The sequence below is a fragment of the Schistocerca nitens genome, chromosome 9 (assembly GCF_023898315.1).
Source record: "Schistocerca nitens isolate TAMUIC-IGC-003100 chromosome 9, iqSchNite1.1, whole genome shotgun sequence".
Classification (NCBI taxonomy): Eukaryota; Metazoa; Arthropoda; class Insecta; order Orthoptera; family Acrididae; genus Schistocerca; species Schistocerca nitens.
Window position 1 is genome coordinate 39,735,391 of NC_064622.1, and position 27,506 is coordinate 39,762,896.

The 27,506-nt window shown below is 47.2% G+C and overlaps 1 protein-coding gene across 1 annotated transcript; it reads right to left on the minus strand.

The window, feature by feature from the left end:
* Window positions 1-4,101: 4,101 nt before the first annotated feature.
* LOC126203157 (translation initiation factor IF-2-like) lies at window positions 4,102-26,187 on the minus strand. The gene is made up of 3 exons (XM_049937399.1): window positions 26,050-26,187; window positions 13,324-13,695; window positions 4,102-4,523 (listed from the first exon to the last, which is right to left on the minus strand). The coding sequence occupies exons 1-3, from the start codon at window positions 26,059-26,061 to the stop codon at window positions 4,251-4,253; spliced, it is 657 nt and encodes a 218-aa protein (XP_049793356.1). The 5' UTR covers window positions 26,062-26,187; the 3' UTR covers window positions 4,102-4,250.
* Window positions 26,188-27,506: the final 1,319 nt, after the last annotated feature.

The window sequence follows — 27,506 nt, forward strand, 5'->3', positions numbered from 1 at the left end:
ACTTTTTACGATGTAGCTAAATGTCTGTGGAGGAATGGCAGCCCGTTCTTTCTCAAGAGCCCAAACTAGAGAAGCTAGTGGCTGATGTTGTACGCTGCGATCTGGAGCGAATCGACTTTCTAACTCATCCCGAGGGTGTTACATTGGGTTCAGGTCCGGAGTCTGGGCAGGCCAGCCCATTTCAAAAGTGTTATTGTCCACAGTCCAGTGCCTCACGGATGCTGCCTTATGACAGGGTCCATTGTCAAGGTGATACAAACAATCATCGTCTCCGAACTGTTCCTCTAATGTACTCAGTAAAATGTGCTCATCTCCTTTGGAATTTAGAGTTTTCTTAAGCGCAATAACGGGACCACACCCTACCCACGAAGTACACCCCTGTACTGTAACACCAATACCTCTGTACTACTCTTTTGTCACTAAACATCATACCAGGTAACGTTCTCCAGGAATTCGCCAAGCCCAAACCCTTCCACCGGATTTCAAGAAGGTATAGCGTGATTCACCACCGAAAATTACTCGTTTCCAGGCATCCCCTGTCCAGCGTCGTCTCTCTTTACAGCACATCGTGCACCGCTTAACACAAGTACAGAAATGTCTAGCTGTGAGTAGCCGCTCCATCATTGTTCCTCATTCTTGTTAACCCCCTAAGCAGAGTCATTGTGCTAGCTGAATTGTCGATAGCACTTTGAAACTCATCTATGATTCCTTCCGCTGATTTTATGCTATTTTTTACAACCATCTCCATAATGCTCGACAGTCTCTCTCCGTCAGTTCATGAGACCTGCATGGCCTTCGTTTAGCTATGACTGTTCCTTCGCAGTTCCACTTCGCAATTATATTAGCAACAGCCGGCTTGGGCAGGTTTAGAAGGACTGAAATATATCTAGTGGATCTCTTATTCATATGCCGTCCAGCACTGAGCTCTCATGACCAACCCAGCCTGCTATTTCAGCTTATCTACTGACACCATAATACTCCCTTATTACTTTTATGCTGGCGCGCCCAACTCTTGTGACGTGTAGTAGTACGTTCCGAATTTCATATACACTATGTGATCAAAAGTATCAGCACAGCCCCCCCCCCCAAAAAAAAAAAAAAAAAAAACATATGTTGCCAGGTGCATTGTGCTGCCACCTACTGCCAGGTACTCCATATCAGCGACCTCAGTAGTCATTAGACATCGTGAGAGAGCAGATGGGGCGCTCACGTGATTGGATGTCACATGTGTCATATGTCTGTACCCGAAATTTCCACAGTCCTAAACATCCCTAGGTCCACTGTTTGCGATGTGATAGTGAAGTGGAAACGTGAAGGGACACGCACATCACGAAAGCGTACAGATCGGCCTCGTCTGTTGACTGACAGAAACCGCCGACAGTTGAAGAGGGTCGTAATGTGTAATAGGCAGGCACCTATCCAGACCATCACACAGCAATTCCAAACTGCAGCAGGATCCACTGCAAGTACCATGACAGTTAGGCGGGAGCTGAGAAAACTTGAATTTCATGGTCGAGCGGCTGCTCATAAGACACACATCACGCCAGTAAATGCCAAACTACGCCTCGCTTGGTGTAAGGAGCGTAAACGTTGGACGATTGAACAATGGTTTCTAGGCGCTTCAGTCTGGAACCGCGTGACCGCTACGGTCGCAGGTTCGAATCCTGCCTCGGGCATGGATGTGTGTGATGTCTTTAGGTTAGTTAGGTTTAAGTAGTTCTAAGTTCTAGGGGACTAATGACCACAGATGTTAAGTCCCATCGTGCTCAGAGCCATTTGAACCTTTTTTTTTTTTTTTTTGGACAATGGGAAAGCGTTGTGTGGAGTGAGGAATCACGGTACACAATGTGGCGATGCGATGGCAGGGTGTGGGTATGGCGAATGCCCGGTGAACGTCATCTGCCAGCGTGTGTAGTTCCAATTGGGAGGCGCAGGTGGTATCGTGTGGTCGTGTATTTCATGGAGGGGGCTTGCACCCCATGTTGTTTTGCGTGGCACTATCAGAGCACAGGCCTACATTGATGTATTAAGCACCTTCTTACTTCCCACTGTTGAAGGGTAATTCGGGGATGGCGACTGCATCTTTCAACACAATCGAGCACCTGTTCATAATGCACGGCCTGTGGCGGAGTGGTTACAGGACAATAACATCCCTGTAATGGACTGGCCTGCACAGAGTCCTGACCCGAATCCCACAGAACACCTTTGCGATGATTTGGGACGCCGACTTCGTGCCAGGCCTCACCGACCGACATCGATACCTCTCCTCAGTGCAGCGCTCACTGAAGAATGGGCTGCCACTCCCCAAGAAACCTTCTAGCAGCTGATTGAACGTATGGCTGCGAGGGTGGAAGCTGTTATCAAGGCTAAGGGTAGGCCAACACCATATTGAATTCCAGCATTACCGATGGAGGGCGCCACGAACTTGTAAGTCATTTTCAGCTAGGTTTCCGGATACTTTTGATCAATTGTGTAGGTGTTCGGATTATTTTTATCAGAAAGTGTGCATTGTTTCTTCCAGATTCGTTTGCAACATGCTTGTAGTCCAACAGACACAATGCCATAAATAGTTATGGTAAAAGCATAGAGATTTGCTAGCATAGAGCTTTCATTGGAGATGCCGCTGCAGATAACAGGTGCAAAGAGGTACAGAAGGCGGTTAAACTTTTATTGGAATGTGGTGTGGAGAGAGTGTAGGTATAAGGTTAGGAGGTGTACTGGTATATGCATGGCACAGTAGGGGCGGTTGGTACTTAGAAATGAAGCGACTGAGTGCTTGGTGTAAAGACTGCAAGAAATGAAAAAAAAAGGAAGTAGGGTTCAATGTCTTGAGGGGGCATGTAGTACATGCTTAGACTGGCGGAAATAGGTTGCTTCCATTTAAAAGGAACAATTCCAGCATTTTCCTTAAGAGATCCAGAGAATACGTAAATCTGGCTGGGCGGGTAGGAATTTCAACTGCCAACCTCCTGGATACAAGTCGTGTCATACCAATGTGCCAATCCGCTTGGCCTTTGCCACATGTGTTAGAAATCCGAAGGTGTTTAATATAAGAGATAAGAGAGGAATCAGAAAATGATAACCTGATACTGGATTATATTGGAGGAAGGTAGGCAGACCTGTAAACAAGCCACAGTGCTTGGTTTTTAGAGGATTTGGAGACAGTGACAGATTTTGGTGCCGCAGAAATGGAGGTGATATTGGAACGGAATGGATAGTGTCTTGATAGAACGATATAAGATGAACATCAACAAAAGCAAAACGAGGATAATGGAATGTAGTCGAATTAAGTCGGGTGATGCTGAGGGAATTAGATTAGGAAATGAGACACTTAAAGTAGTAAAGGAGTTTTGCTATTTGGGGAGCAAAATAACTGATGATGATCGAAGTAGAGAGGATATAAAATGTAGACTGGCAATGGCAAGGAAAGCGTTTATGAAGAAGAGGAATTTGTTAACATCGAATATAGATTTAGGTGTCAGGAAGTCGTTTCTGAAAGTATTTGTATGGAGTGTAGCCATGTATGGAAGTGAAACATGGGCGATAAATAGTTTGGACAAGAAGAGAATAGAAGCTTTCGAAATGTGGTGCTAGAGAAGAATGCTGAAGATTAGATGTGTAGATCACGTAACTAATGAGGAGGTGTTGAATAGGATTGGGGAGAAGAGAAGTTTGTGGCACAACTTGACTAGAAGAAGGGATCGATTGGTAGGACATGTTCTGAGGCATCCAGGGATTACCAATGTAGTATTGGAGGGGAGCGTGGAGGGAGACCAAGAGATGAATACACCAAGCAGATTCAGAAGGATGTAGGTTGCAGTAGGTACTGGGAGATGAAGAGGCTTGCACAGGATAGAGTAGCATGGAGAGCTGCATCAAACCAGTCTCAGGACTGATGACCACAACAACAACAACATTGGCGTAGGAGAAGATAGGTCAAATAAAGGCTTTGTAGGTGTGGAGGGATGCAGTTCCTATGTTTGGACCGTTAGTAGTTTGCCTCTTCTAACAATCTGCCATATTTTTGCGTCACCGTGTACCCGTCGTTTGACAGTGGGAAAGACGAGGAATGGAGATGGAAAGAAATGAAGAAGCCAACACTTATGTGCTGTGTCACAGCAGCGTCTTTATTGAGCTTGCTTGAGAGAACGTTGGAGAAGGATAAAGTAACAGAAGAGCACAAAAAAAGTCGAGAACGGTGGCCATTTCGTCATAGGTGGGGGCGACCGCGCCGGTCAGCGACGCGGCGGTCAGTAGTAGTAGGGGTAGGCTGCCGGCTGCACGTGGGGCGGGGCGGCGCTGAGCGGCGCCGAGTAGGAGTAGGAGTAGGAGGGCCACGGCGCGCCGGAGCCCCAGGAGCGCACGGCCGGCCGCAGCACGCCCGTGACGTCACGGCGCCGCCTGGAGGGCGCCGGCTCGCCGGCGGGGGCGGCGGCGGGGGCGTCGCCGGCGTCGGGGCTGTCGGCGGCGGCCTTGGCGGCGGCCAGCCACAGCGCCATGAAGCTCTCGCGGGCCTGCTTCACCTGCCACACCCAACCAGACACCACCGTCAGCCTCCCCTCCGTACAGCTCAGGACGGGCGGCTTCTACTTAAGCGAAACCTCGCCATTAAAATGTGCAACATCTACCACCCTGAAGACATCGAGGTCTCGTCACTGCACGGACCTCACTAGACAATGTTTACAATGGGGAGCTCTTCTGGTCCCTGACTTCCAACACATGTACAACTGGACTGAACGGTAACAATGTCGCAATAAATTCTCATTCAGTGCTCCAGAGTGAGTCAGTAGGATTTGGATCATCTGGTCTCGGGGCGAGGAAGTCTACATCAACTACATCTACATACATACACCGCACTCCACCATACGGTGCGTGGCGGAGGGTACCTCGTACCACAACTAGCATCTTCTCTCCCTGTTCCACTCCCAAACAGAACTAGGGAAAAATGACTGCCTATATGCCTGTGTACGAGCCCTAATCTCTCTTATCTTATCTTTGTGGTCTTTCCGCGAAATGTAAGTTGGCGGCACTAAAATTGTACTGCAGCCAGCCTCATATACTGGTTCTCTAAATTTCTTCAGTAGCGATTCACGAAAAGAACGCCTCCTTTCCTCTAGAGACTCCCACCCGAGTTCCAGAAGCATTTCGGGAGGACGACGGTTCAATCCCGCGTCCGGCCATCCTGATTTAGGTTTTCCGCGATTTCCCTAAATCACTCCAGGAAAATGCTGGGATGGTTCCTCTGAAAGGGCACGGCCGACTTGCTTCCCCATCCTTCCCTAATACGATGAGACCGATGACCTCGCTGCCTGGTCTCCTTCCCCAAAACAACCCAACCCAACCCCCTGAAGCATTTCCTTAACACCCGCGTGATGATCAAACCTACCAGTAACAAATCTAGCAGCCCTCCTCTGAATTGCTTCTATGTCCTCACTCAATCCGACCTGATAGGGACCCCAAACGCTAGAGCAGTACTCAAGAATAGGTCGTATTAGTGTTTTATAAGCTGTCTCCTTTGCAGAGGAACCACATCTGCCCGAAATTCTACCAATGAATCGAAGACGACTATCCGCCTTAACCGGGCGAGGTGGCGCAGTGGTTAGCACACTGGACTCGCATTCGGGAGGACGACGGTTCAATCCCGCGTCCGGCCATCCCGATTTAGGTTTTCCGTGATTTCCCTAAATCGCTGCAGGCAACTGCCAGGATGGTTCCTTTGAAAGGGCACGGCCGACTTCCTTCCCTGTCCTTCCCTAATCCGATGAGACCGATGACCTCGCTGTTTGGTCTCAACGCCCCAAACAACCCCAGCAAACCCTAACTATCCGCCTTCCACACAACTGCCATTACATGCTTGTCCCACTTCATATCGCTCTGCAATGTTACACCCAAATATTCAATCGACGTGACTGTGTCAAGCGCTACACTACTAATGGAGTATTCAAACATTGCGGGATTCTTTTTTCTATTCATCAAAGGAAGTACTCCCAAATCGTCGCCTGGCAAGACCAACTAGAGCAAAGTCATCCTCCTCTCTGTACAACCCAGGTAGGAAGCTTCAAAAACGAACACTGAGCATAAGTAGTCATGAGTAGTTTACTTAAGCAATATGTTGTAACATTATGTGATTGCCTTATCATTTTAAATCATTCACTAATCGAGTAGTCGCTCGGCAACAGCTACAGTTAGCAAATAATGTTGCGAGAATGTAAAAGGTGAACGACCTATGACGTAACTTGTTTATGGTCGAAGCGCCGTCAGAGATGCAGTGAGTTACTGACTTTGAAAACCGCGGCGCGAAAAACGGACAGAAGAAGAACACCTTTGCACATTCATTTGGTGTACGAGATATTCTCGATGAACAGTTACTCAATTACTCATTTTTTTCTTCTCTTGTCTCTTATAACTTGTGTCTTGTTAAAAATACTATTATTTTAGTGTAAAGTAAAAGTGCAATACTAAAAGTGCAATACTGCATAGCAGTAGATTTATTGTGCGACGTGTATGTGAAAACGTCAAAGGAGTTATTTTTATTACGAGAAGAGAAGTGCCAGTCAAAACGGCATCCATGTTAAATCCTTCATTGCAGTGTAAGTTCATCTATTCATTGCCATAAATTCAGAGTTAAATGGAACTGGTGTATGGACTATTCATTTAGTATAGAATTTATGTCTCACTCTTTCATGAAGTTATTTAATTTTCTTTATGTTTCTGCCAAATAGAGAGTTCACAGTCACGAATTCTTTCGTCGAAATTGGACGGAAGTTGCATGCGGCGAAATATTTTCTCCGCCCCATATTCTACTGGTAAATGCATGATAAACTGCCGGCCGGTTTGGCCGTGCGGTTCTAGGCGCTTCAGTCTGGACCCGCGTGACCGCTACGGTCGCAGGTTCGAATCCTGCCTCGGGCATGGATGTGTGTGATATCCTTAGGTTAGTTGGGTTTAAGTAGTTCTAAGTTCTAGGGGACTGATGGCCACAGATGTTAAGTCCCATAGTGCTCAGAGCCAGCCATGATAAACTGCAGTCCCTTAGGAAATTCATGTTGAGCTATCCAAAAATAATTATATTTTGAATAGGCATTTACTCTCCTCTGCAATGCAACTTCCGACTGATCAGGCGATCCAACAAGAAACAGCCGCACACGGTCGGCGTCCGAAAATATATTTCCACCGCTGATTATAGCTATATGTTACAGCACAAAAGTAAACATATTGTTATAATTAGGGACTACGAACGGGGACATTTATAACAGTATGCTTATGTATACACATTACGTAAACATATCGTTATAATGTCCACAGTAAAATTTTCATTACCTGCCACCCCAAAGACAATGAGAATGCATTCCTGCATTTATTCCAAAGGAGACTAGTTGCGTTGGGCAGTTCACTGATCCACAGCATCTCGACACATTCAGTCAATTATCTGGGTCACCTGCTCTCTAAACCAGGAAGTCAGGAGGTATTCTTATACCCGCGCACCATTCTGCGAACAGTGTAGCATTACTCATCGCAAATTGTCTTGCTGGCCGTTTTGTTTATAGACGAATGACCTATAAACTACTTCCTCCATATACAGCCTATAACAGACTGTAGCAGAAAAACCAGGGATTTAGTTGCTAAAGAGAGGGCTCTGGAACTCGTGAAAGGCACCACGGTGACCAAGGTGTATCGTACCCTGGTTGCAGACCACGTACACCCCTTCATGACGATCATGTTTCCCGACGGCAGTGGCATTTTTCAGGGAGATAACACTCCATATCACAAGGCCAGGAGTGAGATCGAGTGGTTCGAGGAACACAGTGGCGAGTTCCAATTGATGTGCTGGCCCTCAAATCGCTAGATCTGAACCCGATCGGACACACATGGAATGTAATTGAACGTGGCGTCAGAGCTCTCCGCCCTCCTCCAGGGAATTTATGGGAATTAGGTGACTTGTGTGTGCAAATGTGTTGCCAACTACCTCCAGCGACATACCAAGGCCTCATTGCTTCCATGCCACGATGCTTCGCCGCTGTTATCTGTGTCAAAGGTAGGCATACCGGGTATAAGGTAGGTGGTCGTAATCCTCTGGCTGCTCAGTGTATAGCATCACATCACAAACGCTTCGATTCTCCTATTTTCCAGTTTTCCCACGGTCTATGTTTCACTACCATACAACGCTGTGCCCCAGACGTATGTTCTCAGAAATTTTGATACTAGAAGACTTCTTTTGGCCAGGAATGTCCTCTTTGCCACTGCTAGTCCGCTTTTTTGTATCCTCCTTGCTTCGTCAATCAAGTGTTATTTTGCTTCGAAGATGGCAGTTCCTTCACTTCGCCTACTTTGTATTACATAATTTTTATGTTGCGTTTATTCCTAATCTCTACTTCTCCTGCTTCTCATTATTATACTTTCGTCTTTATTCGTTTTATTCTCACTTCGTAGTATCTATTCATTAAACTGTGCATTCCAGTCAACGGACCCTGCAATTCTTCTTCACATTGACTGAGGATAGCAATATCATCAGCGATCTTATCATTCATATCCGTTCAGTCTGAATTTTAATCTCATTCCTGAAACATTATTTTTTATTTTCGTCATTGCTTCTTCAATGCATACGTTTATCAGTAGGGGTGGAAGACTAGATCCCTGTCTTACACTCTTTTTGATGTGAGCACTTCGTTCTTGGTCTTCCATTCTTAACTGCCTTTCGTGGTCCTTGTAGATATTGTATGGGGTGAGCACAGCGTATCATAACGCCCCTGAAAGATAGACAAGCATACAACGCTGCAAACTCTTAATGCGTTGACTGTTATGACGACGACGAACGAATCGTTGCCAATGTGAACGACTGGTGGCCAATGCTAATTAGAAACATACAAATCTCTTCTTTGCATATACAGCAGGTTTGTCAGTGAAGTCGATAAGGAGCTGGCTCTATGGTCTGAGTCTACAACGACTAAAATAATTAGAAGTCGTTGGTAAAAAATAATATATTGTACTTAACTGGTGGTACAGGAGTCTTCATAGTCAGGAGGAATATAATTACAAAGAGCTATAGAGGCATCACATAGGCCAAGCTTTAACTAAGCGCCTTGTTAGAGGTTGCTTGCTATTAGCTGAAGGCTATACTACACTACTGGCCATTAAAATTGCTACACCGAGAAGAAATGCAGATGATAAACGAGTATTCATTGGACAAATATATTATACTAGAACGGACATGTGATTTCATTTTCACGCAATTTGGGTGCATAGATCCTGAGAAATCAGTACCCAGAACAACCACCTCTGGCCGTAATAACGGCCTTGATACGCCTGGGCATTGAGTCAAACAAAGCTTGGATGGCGTGTACAGGTACAGCTGCCCATGCAGAACACGATACCACAGTTCATCTGGAGTAGTGACTGACGTGTTGTGACGAGCCACTTGCTCGGCCACCATTGACCAGACGTTTTCAATTGGTGAGAGGTCTGGAGAATGTGCTGCCCAGGGCAGCAGTCGAACATTTTCTGTATCTAGAAAGGCCCGTACAGGACCTGCAACATGCGGTCGTGCAGTATCCTGCTGAAATGTAGGGTTTCGCAGGGATCGAATGAAAGGTACAGTCACGGGTCGTAACACATCTGAAATGTAACGTCCTCTGTTCAAGGGTGCCGTCAATGTGAACAAGAGGTGACTGAGACGTGTAACCAATGGCACCCCATACCATCACGCCGGGTGATACGCCAGTATGGCGATGAAGAATACACGCTACCAACGTGCGTTCACCGCGATGTCGCCAAACACGGATGCGGCCATCATGATGCCTTAAACAGAACCTGGATCAATCTGAAAAAATAACGTTTTGCCATTCGTGCACCCAGGTTCGTCGTTGAGTACACCATCGCAGGCGCTCCTGTCTGTGATACAGCGTCAAGGGTAACAGCAGCCACGGTCTCCGAGCTGATAGTCCATGCTGCTGCAAACGTAGTCGAACTTTTCGTGCAGATGGTTGTTGTCTTGCAAACGTCCCCATCTGTTGACTCAGGGATCGAGACGTAGCTGCACAATCCGTTACAACCAAGCGAATAAGATGCCTGTCATCTCGACTGCTAGTGATACGAGGCCGTTGGGATCCAGCACGGCGTTCCGTATTACCCTCCTGAGCCCACAGATTCCATATTCTTCTAACTGTCACTAGATCTCGACCAACGCGAGCAGCAATGTCGCGATACGATGAACCGCAATCGCGATAGGCTACAATCTGACCTTTATCAAAGTCGGAAACGTGATGGTACGCATTTCTCCTCCTTACACGAGGCATCACAACAACGTTTCACCAGGCAACACCGGTCAACTGCTGTTTGTGTAAGAGAAATCGGTTGGAAACTTTCGTCACGTCAGCACGTTGTAGGTGTCGTCACGTCAGCACGTTGTAGGTGTCGCCACCGGCGCCAACCTTGTTTGAATGCTCTGAAAAGCTAATCATTTGCATATCACAGCATCTTCTTCCTGTCGGTTAAATTTCGCGTCTGTAGCACGTCATCTTCGTGGTGTAGCAATTTTTATGGCCAGTAGTGTACTTTCCTACTTGACGTCCCGACCAAGCGTGGCCGATCGCACGCTAGACGTGTTGCAATCCGCGGAGCGGCGCTAGTCTCGACTCGCGGGTGCATTGAAACTAGTACGGACCGCGGTAGATAACTGCAACCGCTAACAAGTGTGGTATCGAACGTTGATACCACAGTGACCTCATACTGTTGTCTTTTGCAGAGTATGTAAAAAAAAGCCGGTACCCGTGACTACACGACTAAGAGCGCATAACTGCAAGGATCTCGGCCCACGAAAGGCTGAGAACTGGGCAGTCGTTGGAAGAAGAGTATACGGACTTCTATATGCGATTGGGCCGTAAGCTATCTTCAAAGAGAACGCTTCTACGGTGGGAATAAAAGCTCTTTATTACTGGGCGTGTTAAGGATATACCGAAAGGTGTTGGGCCATCAGTTAGAAAGAAACAATGCAGAGACGTCGCAGGATCTGTGGAAAATTCACCAGTGAAGTCAACACGGAAAAGTTAGCGGAACAGAGTGTGCCGAGGTCAACTTCGCACAAACATATGAAAGAGGACTTCAAGTTGCGCGCATATCAACGAACGTGTGTTGAGAAATTGTCAAACAATGATTTAAGACGAAGGAAGGATGCACGTGATGCAATCTATCAGGTCATTTACACAATTATGAAGCACTGCAAAGTGTTATTTAGCCATGACTGTGCCATTTACGGTAGTTACCTCTTATGGAACGTCGTCTTTTTGTCAAGAGAATCCATATTTTTCTGAGGAGGTGGAGAATAACCCTCCCACGTTGGGTAAAGGGCTGTATTGGATACTAAATTTACGGTCTTCTTTTTTTTTTAAGTTACCGTCAACCAACATCAATATCTTCGAATGTTAGAGTAATAGTTCATACCCCTGTTGGAAGGCCAAGGAACCAAAGAGGACGCTAGTTTCAGCGAGTTTCTGCGTCTCCCCATTTAGCTATTTCAGTGCGGCGATTTGCGAATGAAGTTTTCACAGAACGCTGGATTGACCGTGGGTCACTTGCAGTACCAGCTCCAGCAGTCTGGACAAGCAGCCCCGATCTCACAACATGTGAAATTCGTTCTGGCGTTTTATTAAGAACGTTACCACCCGCCAGGATAGCCGAGAGCGCTAACGCGCTGCTTCCTGGACTCGGGTAGGCGCGCCGGCCCCGGATCGAATCCGCCCGACGGATTAGTGACGACGCCCGGTGTGCCGCCCAGCCTGGATGTGGTTTTTAGGCGGTTTTGCACTTCCTACTAGGTGAATACCGGGCTGGTCCCCACGTCCCGCCTCAGTTACACGACTCGCAGACATTTGAAAGTCATTCACGCAGACAGTTGGGGTGCACTAACTCCGTCCCTGGGGGTATGGGGTGGCGGCAGGAAGGGCGTCTGACCACCCCTTACTATTAACCATGCCAAATCCGTACTTAGCCCTGCCGACCCTGCGCACACTGCGGGATAAAGGCAGTAGCAAAAGAAATAAAGAAAGAATTAAGAGCATTACTGCAGATAAACTGCATGAAACGGTTGATGACTTGAAGTAAGCTCTGAGGCTGGCATTCCACGAGATATTCCAGCGATGCTGCGAAAAATGTCGCACAGAACCTGGCGGTGATAGGATGCAAACGGCTAAAGACACTTCTTCTGTGTACCTGTTTTTGTTGGTAATATGTATTGGTCCTAAAGGTTGAATAATATGATGTTTAACATATACTCTAAGATAAAAAAATATGACGCACCACAAAGGGATTATCTGTATGGGACGGTAATCGGCCTGGAATCTCATTGACTAGAATAGAACTGCTGTCAGGGATGAATCCCGTTTCGAATTGACGTGTCTGGAGACGCCCCGGAAAACAGTGGGATACCCACCTGAGTTCCGTGCACCATAAGGCCTGACAACCAGGGGTCAGGGGTGGCATATCTTTTTGTGTCAGGTCCCCTTTGGTTGTCATACGCGGCACCCTTACAGCACACGTCGGCACTTCGACCATATTCTATGTCTAGTTTCGTAGCACTTCATGGCAGTTCCTCGTATTACATTTCGGCAAGATAATGCCCACCCGCACACGGTGAGAGTTTCTACTGTTCATCTTAGTGCTTGCCGAACGCTAACGTGGCCAGCAAGGTCGCCAGATCTTTCCCTAATTGAGAACGTTTGGAGCATCAAGGGCAGAGCCCTCCCTCCACGTGGGGATTTTGAGGATGTGACGCGCCGATTGGAGAGAACTCGGCACGATATCCCTCAGGACACCTAGCAACTCTGTCAATCAGTGCCAAGGCGAATAACTGCTTACATCAGGCCCAGAGCTTAATAACTTGCTCAATTTGAGACGCTCTTTCTCTTGAATAAATCACCCAATTTTTCCGAAATTTTAGTCATTTCTTTGTCTTTACAAGTACTTTCTTTTTGAATTTAAAGGGGGAGACGTGACTTAATGCCCATCCTTATATTACGCGTCTTCCTCTATAACTCATATCTAGTTATCATAACAATCCCTTTGCAGGCAAAACTGAGTGACTGTTGCACAATAACCAGAGAAGAATTCCCATATACTGCACCGTCATTGGCCAAAGTAAAACCTCTCTTGATCGATAAATAGCAAATCAAGTCGCTACAGGAGCTAAATGGTGCGATAAGTAAAGTTAGCTACAGGAAAGGTAAACATGTGACAATATCCCTCAAGTGCTAACTGCAACGCTGTATAAACTGAACTAACCATAACTTCAGTTATGACTTGATGACACGCCGTTCCTGGTCGTGGACTTACCTCAGGAGTCTCCTCGACCGGCTTGGGCGCGTCCACAGGCTGCACCTCAGGGACGGCGGGAGCTGCGGGGGCTACTGGAGCCAGCGACTTCTGCTCTGCGACGGGGGTGGGGGCGGCGGAGGCAGAGGCGGCGGGGGCGGCGCTCACCGCGACGGCTGCGGGGGCGTGGGAGACAGCGGGCACGTAGGGGTAGGGGTAGGACTGCAGGCCGCCGTAGGGCAGCAGCTGGCCCAGCCCCAGAGCGCCATACGGGTACAAGGGCAGCCCTGGCGCCTGCACGGGGGCCGCGCTGTAGGCCAGGTTCAGCGGCGACACGCCCGCCGGCAGGTACGCCGCAGAGGCGGCGGCGGCCAGAGCGAACAGTACCAGCACCTGCGCACAGTGGAAAACACCTGTTGCAAAACATCCAACGTGCAGTGCTGGGTGTCAAAATTGCATCAACATGAAGGCAGCATGCAGAAAACGTCAGACTGATGTGAAGTGTAGTAACAGTTTAGATATACGAATGATTGCCATTTCGGGGCAGTTGCACGAAGTATATAGGAATGACGCCGGCTACATTGCGTAAGTAAGGAGAGATTACACTGCGAATTACTCAGACAGTAATCCCATTTGAATGTTGGCTGTCTGCAAGAAGATCATGTTATACCTCGTGCAGGAAAGAGAACGAACTACAAACACATTTTGGAAGGATAGTGTCATCTGGAGACGGCTCACCTTGATCGGGTCCCACGGCTACCATGCGAATATGGAATCAATTGGCTCAGGAGGCCAGTATTGAACGTCATGCGCAATCACCGTCACTGAGGGCCATACTCAGAGTTTCAGCAGCCCCGTGCGATTAGCGCACGAGAGGAAAGACAAACTGTTCACTTTGCCATACAGGACCGTACAACAACGTCTCTTGCTCTGAGACAAGAAATGGGCTTATTTTGCAGCAGACGAAGTGTCTACACTTACAGTGCAACGACGTCTGCAGCACGAAAGGCTGTCAGTGCAGCAAACAGTGTTCCAGCTTCCATCAGTGCAGATGCAGAGAGACACACAGCGAGAGTAGGGAAACCAAACTGAGCACACGAGTGGCCAGCGTCGAATTTTCAGATGAGTCCCTGTTCTGGGTACAGCCTCACGGTGGACGTACCCGTGTGTGGAGGCATCAAGCAGAAGAAATGTTCCCAGATTGTGTTCATCTTTGTTATACAGGCTCCTGTCGTGATGGTACTGGTTGCCAGAGGGTACACAATACGATCACCTCTGGCTCACATAGTCCGTAATTTTCACAGCAGCCACTACAATTCTGACGTGTTAAGGCCAATGCCTTTGCTCTTTCTTCCAGATCACGACGACGTTATCTTTCAATAAGAAAACGCATGAGCGTATTTCGCTCGCACTGTACTGACTTACCCCGATACAGAGGGTGTTCGACTGTTGCTCTGTTCTCCATAAATCACCTCCGATGAAAACTTCTGGTTACGGGCTTCCGAGAGACCAGCACGCCACCACTCGTCAGCCACTTTGACTGCTGAACGCGTTGGAACAGCTTTGAATGACGTACTCGCCTCTGTGATTCAAGTTTGGTCTCACTCAGTGCCCAGCCGAGTTACAACCACTGTTGCTGCCCGAGGTGACAGCTCTGTGTACCCTTTGTACCCCTAAATCCCTAATTTAATTATGCACTCTCCCTTTTCTTCTGTAAGTAAAATTATGTTTCTTTTCTTTGCTATCCTTCCTTCTGTAGCTATTTTAGTGTCCAGCAGTATGCTATACTGTATACTCCGTCGCTGCACCTTCCCAGTCACCTAGGCAGGATGAGTGTCGAAGACTCCCCAACTTCCTCGCTCTCCTCGGCGTAGGAAGGTGATTTAACCCATCAGTTTTGTACTGAGAGAGTTATCTTGAGCAACAAATTACTTCGTGCAGGAGATTAAGCAAGGTGAAACACCGTTCTCCCACTACTTTCACCACCATTCTCGCTCCAGAAAATGCAACTGCTTAAAGAATCGTTATGGAATTTTTAATATACTGTAACCTACACATATAATTAGGCGCCTGTTCCCACGGAGCGCTTTTGTCCAATAGACTCCAAGTCTACATATTGTTTAATCTTCATAGTATCCTTCATTTAACCTTAAGATAACGTCGCAATATCGCTACCGAAGAAATTAGTGTATTTGTACTACCCATTGTCTCTTTTGGCATACTGTAAAAAAACCGGTAGGGGGGAAAAAGAGGAACTGCCCCAGACTGAAATTAAATACTCTTCTTTTATTATGTGATTATCGATTTCGAGGCTTCTAGCCTCATCATCAGTTGTATTTGATACATATACGTCGAATCGGTGTGTAATATGTTCATCTTAGACGCGTGTCTTTTTGACATCGTCCTTCAATAAAGTACACTGTCAAACTAGGGACCCACAGCGCCAACCACAAAGCACCACCCCAAACGGCTGGTTTGCAGACCAGATGAAGAGAATCTAATTACAGACTGACGGAAATTTTTTCTTTGACAATCAGACTGCGTCCCCCATAGTCTCACCACCTCGGGTGGAATACTCTAACAAAAGACCTGTCTTATAGAGTTATTAAGATATGTTATCGTGACTTTTAATCAGATGTGCTGTGCCCATATTTACACCAAGTTTTACTATCATCAGATGTAATAATGTTCTGAATGCGTGTTAAGTATACCAAATACGAGGGTTGTCCAGAAAGTAAGTTCCGATCGGTCACTAAATGGAAACCACAGAGAAAATCAGAAACATTTTATTTGCAAGAGTCAGCTACACTTTCCAGATACTTCTCTACATAGTTGTCGCTCCGACTCATACATTTGTCGGAGGGTTATACCAAATTTCCAACACCATCGTAATAGAAGGCAGCCGCCTGTGCTTTCCGATAATTCTCTACGCCGGTCTATAGCGCGTAACCTGCGCCCAAGTGTTGTCTTGGTCTCCAGCGTTTCATGTGAACAGAGATGATACTCAGGACGAGCCAATTAGGACTGTGTTGTGGGTGATCGAGCCCTTCCCATCGAAAAGGCTGCAGGAGCGCCTTCACTGCCCCTGCAGAGTGCGGCTGAGAATTGCCATGAAGAAGGAAGTGCGTGGCAGTTGTGTTAGGTGGGCTGCATTCATTAAGGCGAAGCCTCTCAGCGGGCCCTCCTACTTGGCGGGAGACATCGTTGTTCTAGGCACGTTTACTCGCTCATAGTGCGCTCACAACTCAAAAGAGCGTCTTGATGCTATCGACGGTCATACTAGAGACACTACCCGACACATCTGTGCAAAGCTTCACCGGGTTTTCACTGTGGTGTCCATTTCGCGACCGATCGGAACTTGCTTTCTGGACAACCCTTGTAGAATACAAAATTAATATGAATTCTCATTCCGGAACGTGGCAAGCTTTCGTTTAATTTGCACACCGTATGCCTATTCTGTTCACTTACAAATACTCCTTACGTAGGCTGCAAACACGAAACTCAAGAGACAGATGTTTTGTTTGGAGCAAGGAATGAGGTTTCGTTGTAAGAATAGACCTACTGGTTACAAGACTGAAGCAGCACGCCACACGTAGCACACCAGAAAACAGTACCAGGTCTCCATTCCGGTGCTCCATGTATTAGCAGGCAAAGAAATTCGGCTATACAAAAACCGCAAGGAGGGTCAGATAGCTCAAATGTCAGTATATACCGAGCTGGCCGTGCTCCCAGGATTTTGCTTCATTTTGGCAGTAGGTTTACGTATTTTGTCCCGTATATTGGCGTCATTATTACAGCTTATTTAGCAGGTAGACCTTAAGAAAGGTCTTTGCTAGGCGTTATGGGTCGACACCGTCGTGGTGGTCCTTTTTATAGTTTATCTCCCTCAGTGACATTCATGTCTCACTATGAAACTGCCTAACGCTAATTTTCTACTCAAAGGTAGAGCAGTACCTATGACCAGGGTGCATTTGTGGTCTCAGACAATGAGTATGAAGACCAGGTCAAATTAATGTTTGCGGTAAGTTCCCAACGAAGAACGCTTCTCACTCCATATAATCGCTGACATACTAAAATATTGTATTACGAAATTTAAAAATACTAAGTAGTAGAAAGTCAGTGAAACATCACGGTAGAATAGTTTCAAAGGGAAATTTGAATGGAAGTGATACAGATAAACCAGAGGAAATTTGCGATCCCTATTTAGATTTTCCGCGCGTTCCCTTGTCTCACAAATGGTTCAAATGGCTCTGAGCACTATGGGACTCAACTGCTGAGGTCATTAGTCCCCTAGAACTTAGAACTAGTTAAACCTAACTAACCTAAGGACATCACAAACATCCATGCCCGAGGCAGGATTCGAACCTGCGACCGTAGCGGTCTTGCGGTTCCAGACTGCAGCGCCTTTAACCGCACGGCCACTTCGGCTGGCCCTTGTCTCACATGAGGTGCGTTGTTTTATCGAGGTACCAGGTTATTCCGTTGCTCGTTGTCGTCCATTCCGAACTTGTTTTTGTATTCTGATAACCTGGACGTCAAGAGGACTTGAAGTGAGATTGTTTTCAGATGCGTCTGTTGTAATTTTAGTGCTATAAAAGTGTGACGAAATGATGGAAGAATTGCAGAAGGTCAAGGATTCGTGCAGTTACTGCATCGCTTTGCTCATAGCGTCACTATAACCTCATTCGGGCGTACTTTTCTACATAGTAAAGGACGAAAACTTACAGGCATTTGTATGTGTCGCTACATTCATAAATTCACACAAATGCCTGCCACGTTGCTATCCTGTAACGTGTAAACATTGCGTGTGGTTGGTAATATAGTGCTGCTACCGTCTTGGATATATTGCGCGTTCTTGGGAAGAAAGAAATGATACACTATGATGTAAACAAACATCCTAATTTACAATTGTGCAATACACACTGACACAAACCCAACGAATTATTAAAACATAATTGTGTACGAAGTAGGTGATAAACTCACGATACCACTACTCTGTATAGAAAGCTTCATAGTTAAAAGTATTTTGCGGATATTGAAGGTCACCAGCTTTACCGTATAAATATGAATTAGGCAGCCGCCTTGCGGTCTAAAGTTTAGCGGGCGTTAAACTGCAAGCATAAATCTATGAAATTTCAGAAAATTAGCGTTTTTCTCGGTTTACATTATTAGAGTTTAGATTCTTGATCAGTATAACACAGAAGCGTTACTTCCATGTGTGAGGAAGAACCCACCACCGACACTGACGCATTCGGAATCGCAGCGGTTCAAATCCCCACCCAGTCATATAGATTCACGTTTTCTGTGGTTTCCACACATAGCTTAAGGTAAATGTCTGCATTTAAAAGGGGAACAGCCTCTCCAATTCGAGCTTTTGCTCAGACTCTAATGACTTCGTCGTCGACTGAACGTTAAAACTTTATCTACATTCATTCATTACGTAATCCTATTCGCTGCTGATAACTAGAACTTTGCCAAAGTTCTCGATATACAGGGTGTCCCAGAAATGTTGCGACAAACTTTGCGGGGTTGTAGAGGGTATCTTAAAGAACAAATAGAGTACAGGAACCACTATCTGTAAATGTCATCCAGCAACACTACAGACCGTCGAAGTTATAAGCACCGGATCCTTACACAAGGCCTCCCCTTCGGCAGTAAACGTGACTTTGTACGCTGAAGGACTGTAGGTGTAACGTCAGGCAATGTTGTTTTTTATTCAGTGATCGCGACTGATTGCCACGACCGAGAGTGGAGAAGCTGCAGGCCTTGTCTCCTATGAATGCAGCACTCTGTTGCCTCCGTGGATGACGGTTTCAGACAGGGGTTTCCACTCGCAGATTATTTTCTCCTGTACATCGGAAAAAATAGGAAATTTTAGAATATTCCAGAAGAAAAATAAACTACAGATGGAAATATGTGTGAGCAACCGTCATCTACCAGCCCACTAGAACATCATATTCATAGGTTACAAAGCCTTACTATGGGTCAAATAGCACCATCTTCTCCACTGGCGAACGTGGCAATCAGCTGCGATCGCCGAATAACAAACAACAATGGGAGACTTTCCGTCTGCGGTGCGTCAGCTTACATAGTCACGTTTGTTGCTGAAGGGGTGACCAAGTGTCAGGCGCCGAAGCCTACGACTCTGTAACGGACGACGTTTCTAGACAAAGGTTGTTAAACTCGTTTCGTTCCTCAAGACTCCCTCTACAACCCCTAGAAGTTTGTCAGAACATTTCTAGGACATCCTGTATATTAAGTGTACACTACTGGACATTAAAATTGCTACACCACGAAGATGACGTGCTACAGACGCGAAATATAACGGACAGGAAGAACATGCAGTGATATGAAAATGATTAGCTTTCCAGAACATTCACACAAGGTTGGCGCCGGTGGCGACACCTACAACGTGCTGACATGACGAAAGTTTCCAACCGGTTTCTCGTACACAAACAGCAGTTGACCGGCGTTGCCTGGTGAAACGTTGTTGTGATGCCTCGTGTAAGGAGCACAAATGCGTTCCATCACGTTTCCGACTTTGATAAAGGTCGGATTGTAGCCTATCGCGATTCCGATTTATCGTATCGCGACATTGCTGCTCGCGTTGGTCGATATCCAATGACTGTTAGCAGAATATGGAATCGGTGGGTTCAGGAGGGTAATACGGAACGCCGTGTTGGATCCCAACGGCCTCGTATCACTAGCAGTCGAGATGACAGGCATCTTATCCGCATGGCTGTAATGGATCGTGCAGCCACGCCTCGATCCCTGAGTCAACAAATGGGGACGTTTGCAAGATAACAACCATCTGCACGAACAGTTCGACGACGTTTGTAGCAGCATGGACTATCAGCTCGGAGACCATGGATGTGGTTACCCCTGACGCTGCATCACAGGCAGGAGCGCCTGCGATGGTGTACTCAACGACGAACCAGAGTACACGAATGGAAAAACGTCATTTTTTCAGATGAATCCAGTTTCTGTTTATAGCATCATGATGGTCGCATCCGTGTTTGGCGACATCGTAGTGAACTCACATTGGAAGGTGTATTCGTCATCGCCATACGGGCATATCACCCGGCGTGATGGTATGGGGTGCCATTGGTTACACGTCTCGGTCACCTCTTGTTCGCATTGACGGCACTTTGAACAGTGGACGTTACATTTCAGATGTGTTACGACCGTTTCTCTACCTTCCATTCGATCGCTGCAGAACCGTACATTTCAGCAGGATAACGCACGACCGAATGTTGCAGGTCCTGTACGGGTCTTTCTGGATACAGAAAATGTTCGACTGCTGCCCTGGCCAGCACATTCTCCAGACCTCTCACCAATTGAAATCGTCTGGTGTTGGTGACCGAGCAACTGGCTCGTCTCAATACGCCAGTCACTACTCTTGATGAACAGTGGTATCGTGTTGAAGCTGCATGGGCAGCTATACCTGTACACTCCATCCGAGCTCTGTTTGACTCAATGCCCAGGCGTATCAAGGCTGTTATTACGGCCAGAGGTGGTTGTTCTGGGTACTGATTTCTCAGGATCTATGCACCCAAATTTCTTGAAAATGAAATCACATGTCAGTTCTAGTATAATATATCTTCTTGGTGTAGTAATTTTAATGGCCAGTAGTGTACAATATACATGTTAAGAGTACTGTTGTTTCTCTACATCTACATCTTCGCGTATACCATATAAAACACCGTAAAATGCGTGCCATAGGATTCTTTTGTACCACTTACTGTAGTTTCTTCCTGTCCCACTCCATTGTGGAGCCAGGGAAGAATGGTTGCTTAAAACTGTCTCTGTGTGAGCAGTAACGAGTGATTTCGTTTTTGTGGCCCTGTGGGACTGACATCAAGAGTGCTGAAGTAAAATTCTAGATTTCTCAGTTGAATGTGGTTTTTGAAGGTTCAAATGTAGCTTTTCCCGGGATGTTCGCGTGCATCTTTACATGTGTTCCAACTCTGGTTTTTCAGCACTTCCGCGATGATCAACCAAGGATCAGACATAGCTGTGACCATTCGTTCTGGCGTTCTTTGTATAAAATCAACATGCTCTGTTACTCCTATTTGATATGGATCACACACTCGAACAATACTCTAGGAAGGATCGCAGAAGTGTTCTGTAAGCAATCTCCTTTGTAGACTGATTGCATTTTCCCAGTATCTACGAGTATGCGTACGGAACGATTTGAAGTGGAATGATCACATAAAATTAATTGTTAGTAAGGCGGGTGCCAGGTTCAGATTCATTGGGAGAGTCCTTAGAAAATGTTGTCCATCAACAAAGGAGGTGGCTTACAAAACACTCGTTCGACCTATAGTTGAGTATTGCTCATCAGTGTGGGATCCGTACCAGGTCGGGTTGACAGAGAGGATAGAGAAGATCCAAAGAAGAACGGCGCGTTTCGTCACAGGGTTATTTGGTAAGCGTGATAGCGTTACGGAGATTATCAAACTCAAGTGGCAGACTCTGCAAGAGAGGCGCTCTGCATCGCGGTATAGCTTGCTATCCAGGTTTCGATAGGGTGCGTTTCTGGATGAGGTATCGAATATATTGCTTCCCCCTAATACGTCCCGAGGAGATCACGAATGTAAAATTAGAGAGATTCGAGTGCGCACGGAGGCTTTCCGGCAGTCGTTCTTCCCACGAACCATACGCGACTGGAACAGGAAAGGGAGGTAATGACAGTGGCACGTAAAGTGCAAAAAAATGGTTCAAATGGCTCTGAGCACTATGGGAGTTAACTGCTGAGGTCATCAGTCCCCTAGAACTTAGAACTACTTAAACCTAACTAACCTAAGGACATCACACACATCCATGCCCGAGGCAGGATTCGAACCTGCGACCGTAGCGGTCGCGCGGCTCCAGACTGTAGCGCCTAGAACCGCTCGGCCACTCCGGCCGGCCGTAAAGTGCATATAGATGTAGATGTAGATGTATCCTGCCAATGAACCGAAGTCTGACGCCTGCTTGACCTACGACTGCGCCTATGAGACCACCATATACCCTCAAATTTTTCCATCCAGATATTTGTATGAACTGACTGATTCTAGTTATGAGTCATTGCTACTCTTGTCATAGGATATACCTTTCTGCAATTTATAAAGCGTATAATTTTTCATTTCTGAAAATTTAAAGTAGTTTAACAATCTGGATAAAATAATTTGGGGTATTACATCGCGTCATTATGAAATATTGAAACAATTGAAATGCTGACGTTTCGACCGACTTTCCCGCGGCTCTCTCCAGGGCAACCAACTGCTGGATTCTGGTGACGGTTTTCTCCCGTATACATGCATTCCAGAATGAGACGTCAGTAGCCACCTTACAACCGAAATAATACAATATACACGGGAAGACTATCACCAAAATCCAGCATTTAGTTGCACTGATGAGGACCGCCGCAAAGTCGGTCGACACATAGGCATTTTAGTTATTTCAGGGTTTCATAATGACGCGGCCTAATACCCAGAATATTTTACAGTTTTTCTTAACGTCTAAGCGTTTACTTTCGTTTGTATGTCCAAATCTGATCAGTTAGTACAATTAGTCGCTAGTTGTTTCATATTTTGACATGAACCAATCTCTCTTGTGAATTGCACCGCATCGAAATATGTGTACTCCTAAAACTTTTGCAGCTTTGAGAGGCTGCTCTAAGGATCTACATCGCTTAAGTAGAACTAGGGGACCCTTGATATTTGAAATGACAGTTTGCCATCGTTCTACACTCCTGGAAATGGAAAAAAGAACACATTGACACCGGTGTGTCAGACCCACCATACTTGCTCCGGACACTGCGAGAGCGCTGTACAAGCAATGATCACACGCACGGCACAGCGGACACACCAGGAACCGCGGTGTTGGCCGTCGAATGGCGCTAGCTGCGCAGCATTTGTGCACCGCCGCCGTCAGTATCAGCCAGTTTGCCGTGGCATACGGAGCTCCATTGCAATCTTTAACACTGGTAGCATGCCGCGACAGCGTGGACGTGAACCGTATGTGCAGTTGACGGACTTTGAGCGAGGGCGTATAGTGGGCATGCGGGAGGCCGGGTGGACGTACCGCCGAATTGCTCAACACGTGGGGCGTGAGGTCTCCACAGTACATCGATGTTGTCGCCAGTGGTCGGCGGAAGGTGCACGTGCCCGTCGACCTGGGACCGGACCGCAGCGACGCACGGATGCACGCCAAGACCGTAGGATCCTACGCAGTGCCGTAGGGGACCGCACCGCCACTTCCCAGCAAATTAGGGACACTGTTGCTCCTGGGGTATCGGCGAGGACCATTCGCAACCGTCTCCATGAAGCTGGGCTACGGTCTCGCACACCGTTAGGCCGTCTTCCGCTCACGCCCCAACATCGTGCATCCCGCCTCCAGTGGTGTCGCGACAGGCGTGAATGGAGGGACGAATGGAGACGTGTCGTCTTCAGCGATGAGAGTCGCTTCTGCCTTGGTGCCAATGATGGTCGTATGCGTGTTTGGCGCCGTGCAGGTGAGCGCCACAATCAGGACTGCATACGACCGAGGAACACAGGGCCAACACCCGGCATCATGGTGTGGGGAGCGATCTCCTACACTGGCCGTACACCACTGGTGATCGTCGAGGGGACACTGAATAGTGCACGGTACATCCAAACCGTCATCGAACCCGTCGTTCTACCATTCCTAGACCGGCAATGGAAGTTGCTGTTCCAACAGGACAATGCACGTCCGCATGTATCCCGTGCCACCCAACGTGCTCTAGAAGGTGTAAGTCAACTACCCTGGCCAGCAAGATCTCCGGATCTGTCCCCCATTGAGCATGTTTGGGACTGGATGAAGCGTCGTCTCACGCGGTCTGCACGTCCAGCACGAACGCTGGTCCAACTGAGGCGCCAGGTGGAAATGGCATGGCAAGCCGTTCCACAGGACTACATCCAGCATCTCTACGATCGTCTCCATGGGAGAATAGTAGCCTGCATTGCTGCGAAAGGTGGATATACACTGTACTAGTGCCGACATTGTGCATGCTCTGTTGCCTGTGTCTATGTGCCTGTGGTTCTGTCAGTGTGATCATGTGATGTATCTGACCCCAGGAATGTGTCAATAAAGTTTCCCCTTCCTGGGACAATGAATTCATGGTGTTCTTATTTCAATTTCCAGGAGTGTAGTTCTCGGAGTCTGGACAATAATGATAGAATTTATACAGGATCCATATATATGCCTTTCCACTGTTGATGCTACAATAGAATTTAACACTCTGTCGTTTGATACAAACACAGGATACGTAATTCTATTCTTTGCGTGACTGCGGCTTTGCAGTTAATATTCCTGAACAGCTTCTAAAAGTCAACAGCACCAATGTAAGGTTTTCGATAGAAAGGTAATTAACACAGTCTAGATATCGACAATTGTTCAGTATATCTCGAGATCAACTCTACTGACACAGGGACACCTATGCAGTACCAGACATCCATAATGCGTGAACTGCCTTTACCATATGGTATGCTTTGCGGAGTAGACAATTAGCATTAAGCTGATGTTACAGTAGATAGTTTGTATAAATATAGGGTGCTGCTTGGACTTGATGTGCATTATAATATCAGATAGCGTCTAACGCCAAACATTTTGGTGATGTTTGTCCGATGGATTAGTACAACGGCTTTAGTTTTATTTCCATCCCTTATATTTTTTTCTATAATCGTTTACTTATGTAAAGTTATTGGCATTGTAACTGTAAATACAGCGAGTACGTGATTGTTACTTATTCGGAATAGTACACGCTCATGAACTGCTGAAATTGACCACAGGGTGGACTTGTGATAACAAAAAATCAAGAGGAGAGAAAAACTTGCATTGCCTGAAGAAAGTCCTAGAAACAAACTATCAGCCTAACATAGTTGAAAGGCTGAAAACTAAAATCTTGCAGTAACAAAACATTAAGTTGGAATGGCAAAAAATAGTATTCCAAGCACTTGAACTGTACAAAATCATGTACCACGGTATTACCACTAGGAAAAAAGCACTCCGTCTTCAGGGCACAAGTGGCCCATCGGGACCATCCGACCGCCGTCTCATCCTCAAGTGAGGATGCGGATAGGAGGGGCGTGTGGTCAGCACACCGCTCTCCCAGTCGTTAAGATGGTTTTCTTTGACCGGAGCCGCTACTATTCAGTCGAGTAGCTCCTAAATTGGCATCATGAGGCTGAGTGCACTCCGAAAAATGGCAACAGCGCATGACAGCCTGGATGGTCACCCATCCAAGTGTCGGCCACGCCCGACAGCGCTTAACATCGGTGATCTAACGGAAACCGGTGTATCCACTGCGGCAAGGCCACTGCCATTACCACTAGAAAGGCCTAGTTAAAGTATCTGGCCGGCCGCTGTGGCCGAGCGGTTCTAGGCGCTTCAGTCTGGAACCGGGCGACTGCTACGGTCGCAGGTTCGAATCCTGCCTAGGGCATGGATGTGTGTGATGTCCCTAGGTTACTTAGGTTTAAGTAGTTCTAAGTTCTAGGGGACTGATGACCTCAGATGTTAAGTCCCATAGTGCTCAAAGCCATTTGAACCATTTTTTAAAATAGCTTGTGATGATGTACGCTTGCACATATCAACTGAGTGGCAAGTAGTTTTTTCGACAGGAGTACAGAGAGGCAAACTGTAGGTGCAGTGCGTGTCCTAGGAAGTCTGTGACTGATGGAGCCCCCAAGTTTAGACATCACACCGAAACCACCGAAATCTCATGTGCGCCCTCATACTCACGAGGAACTTCATGGCGTCGCTGCAGCGGTCTCCAACGGCAGGTGTGCTGTCGTATCGTCGTCTGACGCCCTCCACGGCTGCTGCGACCCTTTATATACACACATCGTCGTACCCCGCGGTGGCGCACGCGCCCGCACGCACTGCCGTCCAATCAGTCGGGCAAAAATTAATTTTCTCCTTTTTCCGCACGCGCGGGTCGAAAAGTAAAGCAAAAGGGAGGGGAAACCAGAAGCCGCGTGGAGCCGGCGCGGACGGGGGGCGCGCCTTTGTCGGCGAAGACGAGCTCATGCATATTAACCGGGACGCCAGACTCACCGCTTCTTCGCGTCACAGTCTGAGCGTCAAGGTCCCCCCTCCCCCTTTCTTACTCCTACCCAAGATAGGCTCTCATATTCCACGAATAACCGCTGAAATATTGTCGCTTACCGGTCGGGACTGGCGCGCTGCCGCCGTTGGCCGCAGCGACCGGTCGAGCCTGGGTGGGGGAAACTCGAGCGGGGATCGTCTGATGAGTTTGGGGGCGGGGAAGGTGAAGGAGAGGCGGGCAGGCAGACTGGAGCGATAGACTGACAGATTTATGGCCGCGTTCGCGAAATCCGATGCGCGGCTCCGTCCTCAGCTGGACAGTGGGCGAGGCACGCGCAGGGCCGGACAACTGGCGACCCTGACAGTGTCCTGCGACCTGCGGTCTCGTTCCAGAGGAGTACCGAGGTCAGCCGCAGGCCTGCACACACGGCAGGAACGAGCCGCCCGACCTGCTGTGCGATTCCCTGAAGAGCCAACTGCAACTTCATTCTGAAAATTATGGTACACAGATTAAGATCCGTAGCCAAAGACAAGTCACACCAATACCCAAGAAAGGAAATACGAGTAATCAGCTGCATTACATAAATATATCACTAACGTCAATTTGCAGTAGGATTTTGGAGCCGGCCAGAGTGGCCGAGCAGTTCTAGGCGCTACAGTCTAGAACCGCACAACGCTACGGTCGAAGGCCCGAGTTCTGCCTCGGGCATGGATGTGTGTGCTATTCTTACGTTAGTTAGGTTTAAGTAGTTCTAAGTTCTAGGGGACTGATGACCTCAGAAGTTAACTCCCATAGTGCTCAGAGCCATTTTTTAGGATTTTGGAACGTAGACAATGCAGTGAAAACAGCTGTGGGATAGCGATACCCACAAATGCATATGGCCGTAGTATCGTGTACACAAGGTATAAAATGACAGTGCCTTGACGGATCTGTCATTTGCATCCAGCTGATTATGTGAATAGGTTTCCGATGTGATTATTTGGGCATGACGAGAATGGTACACTACTGGCCATTAAAATTGCTACACTACGAAGATGACGTGCTACAGACGCGAAATTTAACCGACAGGAAGAAGATGCTGTGATATGCAAATGATTAGCTTTTCTGAGCATTCACACAAGGTTGGCGCCGGTGCCGACACCTAAAACGT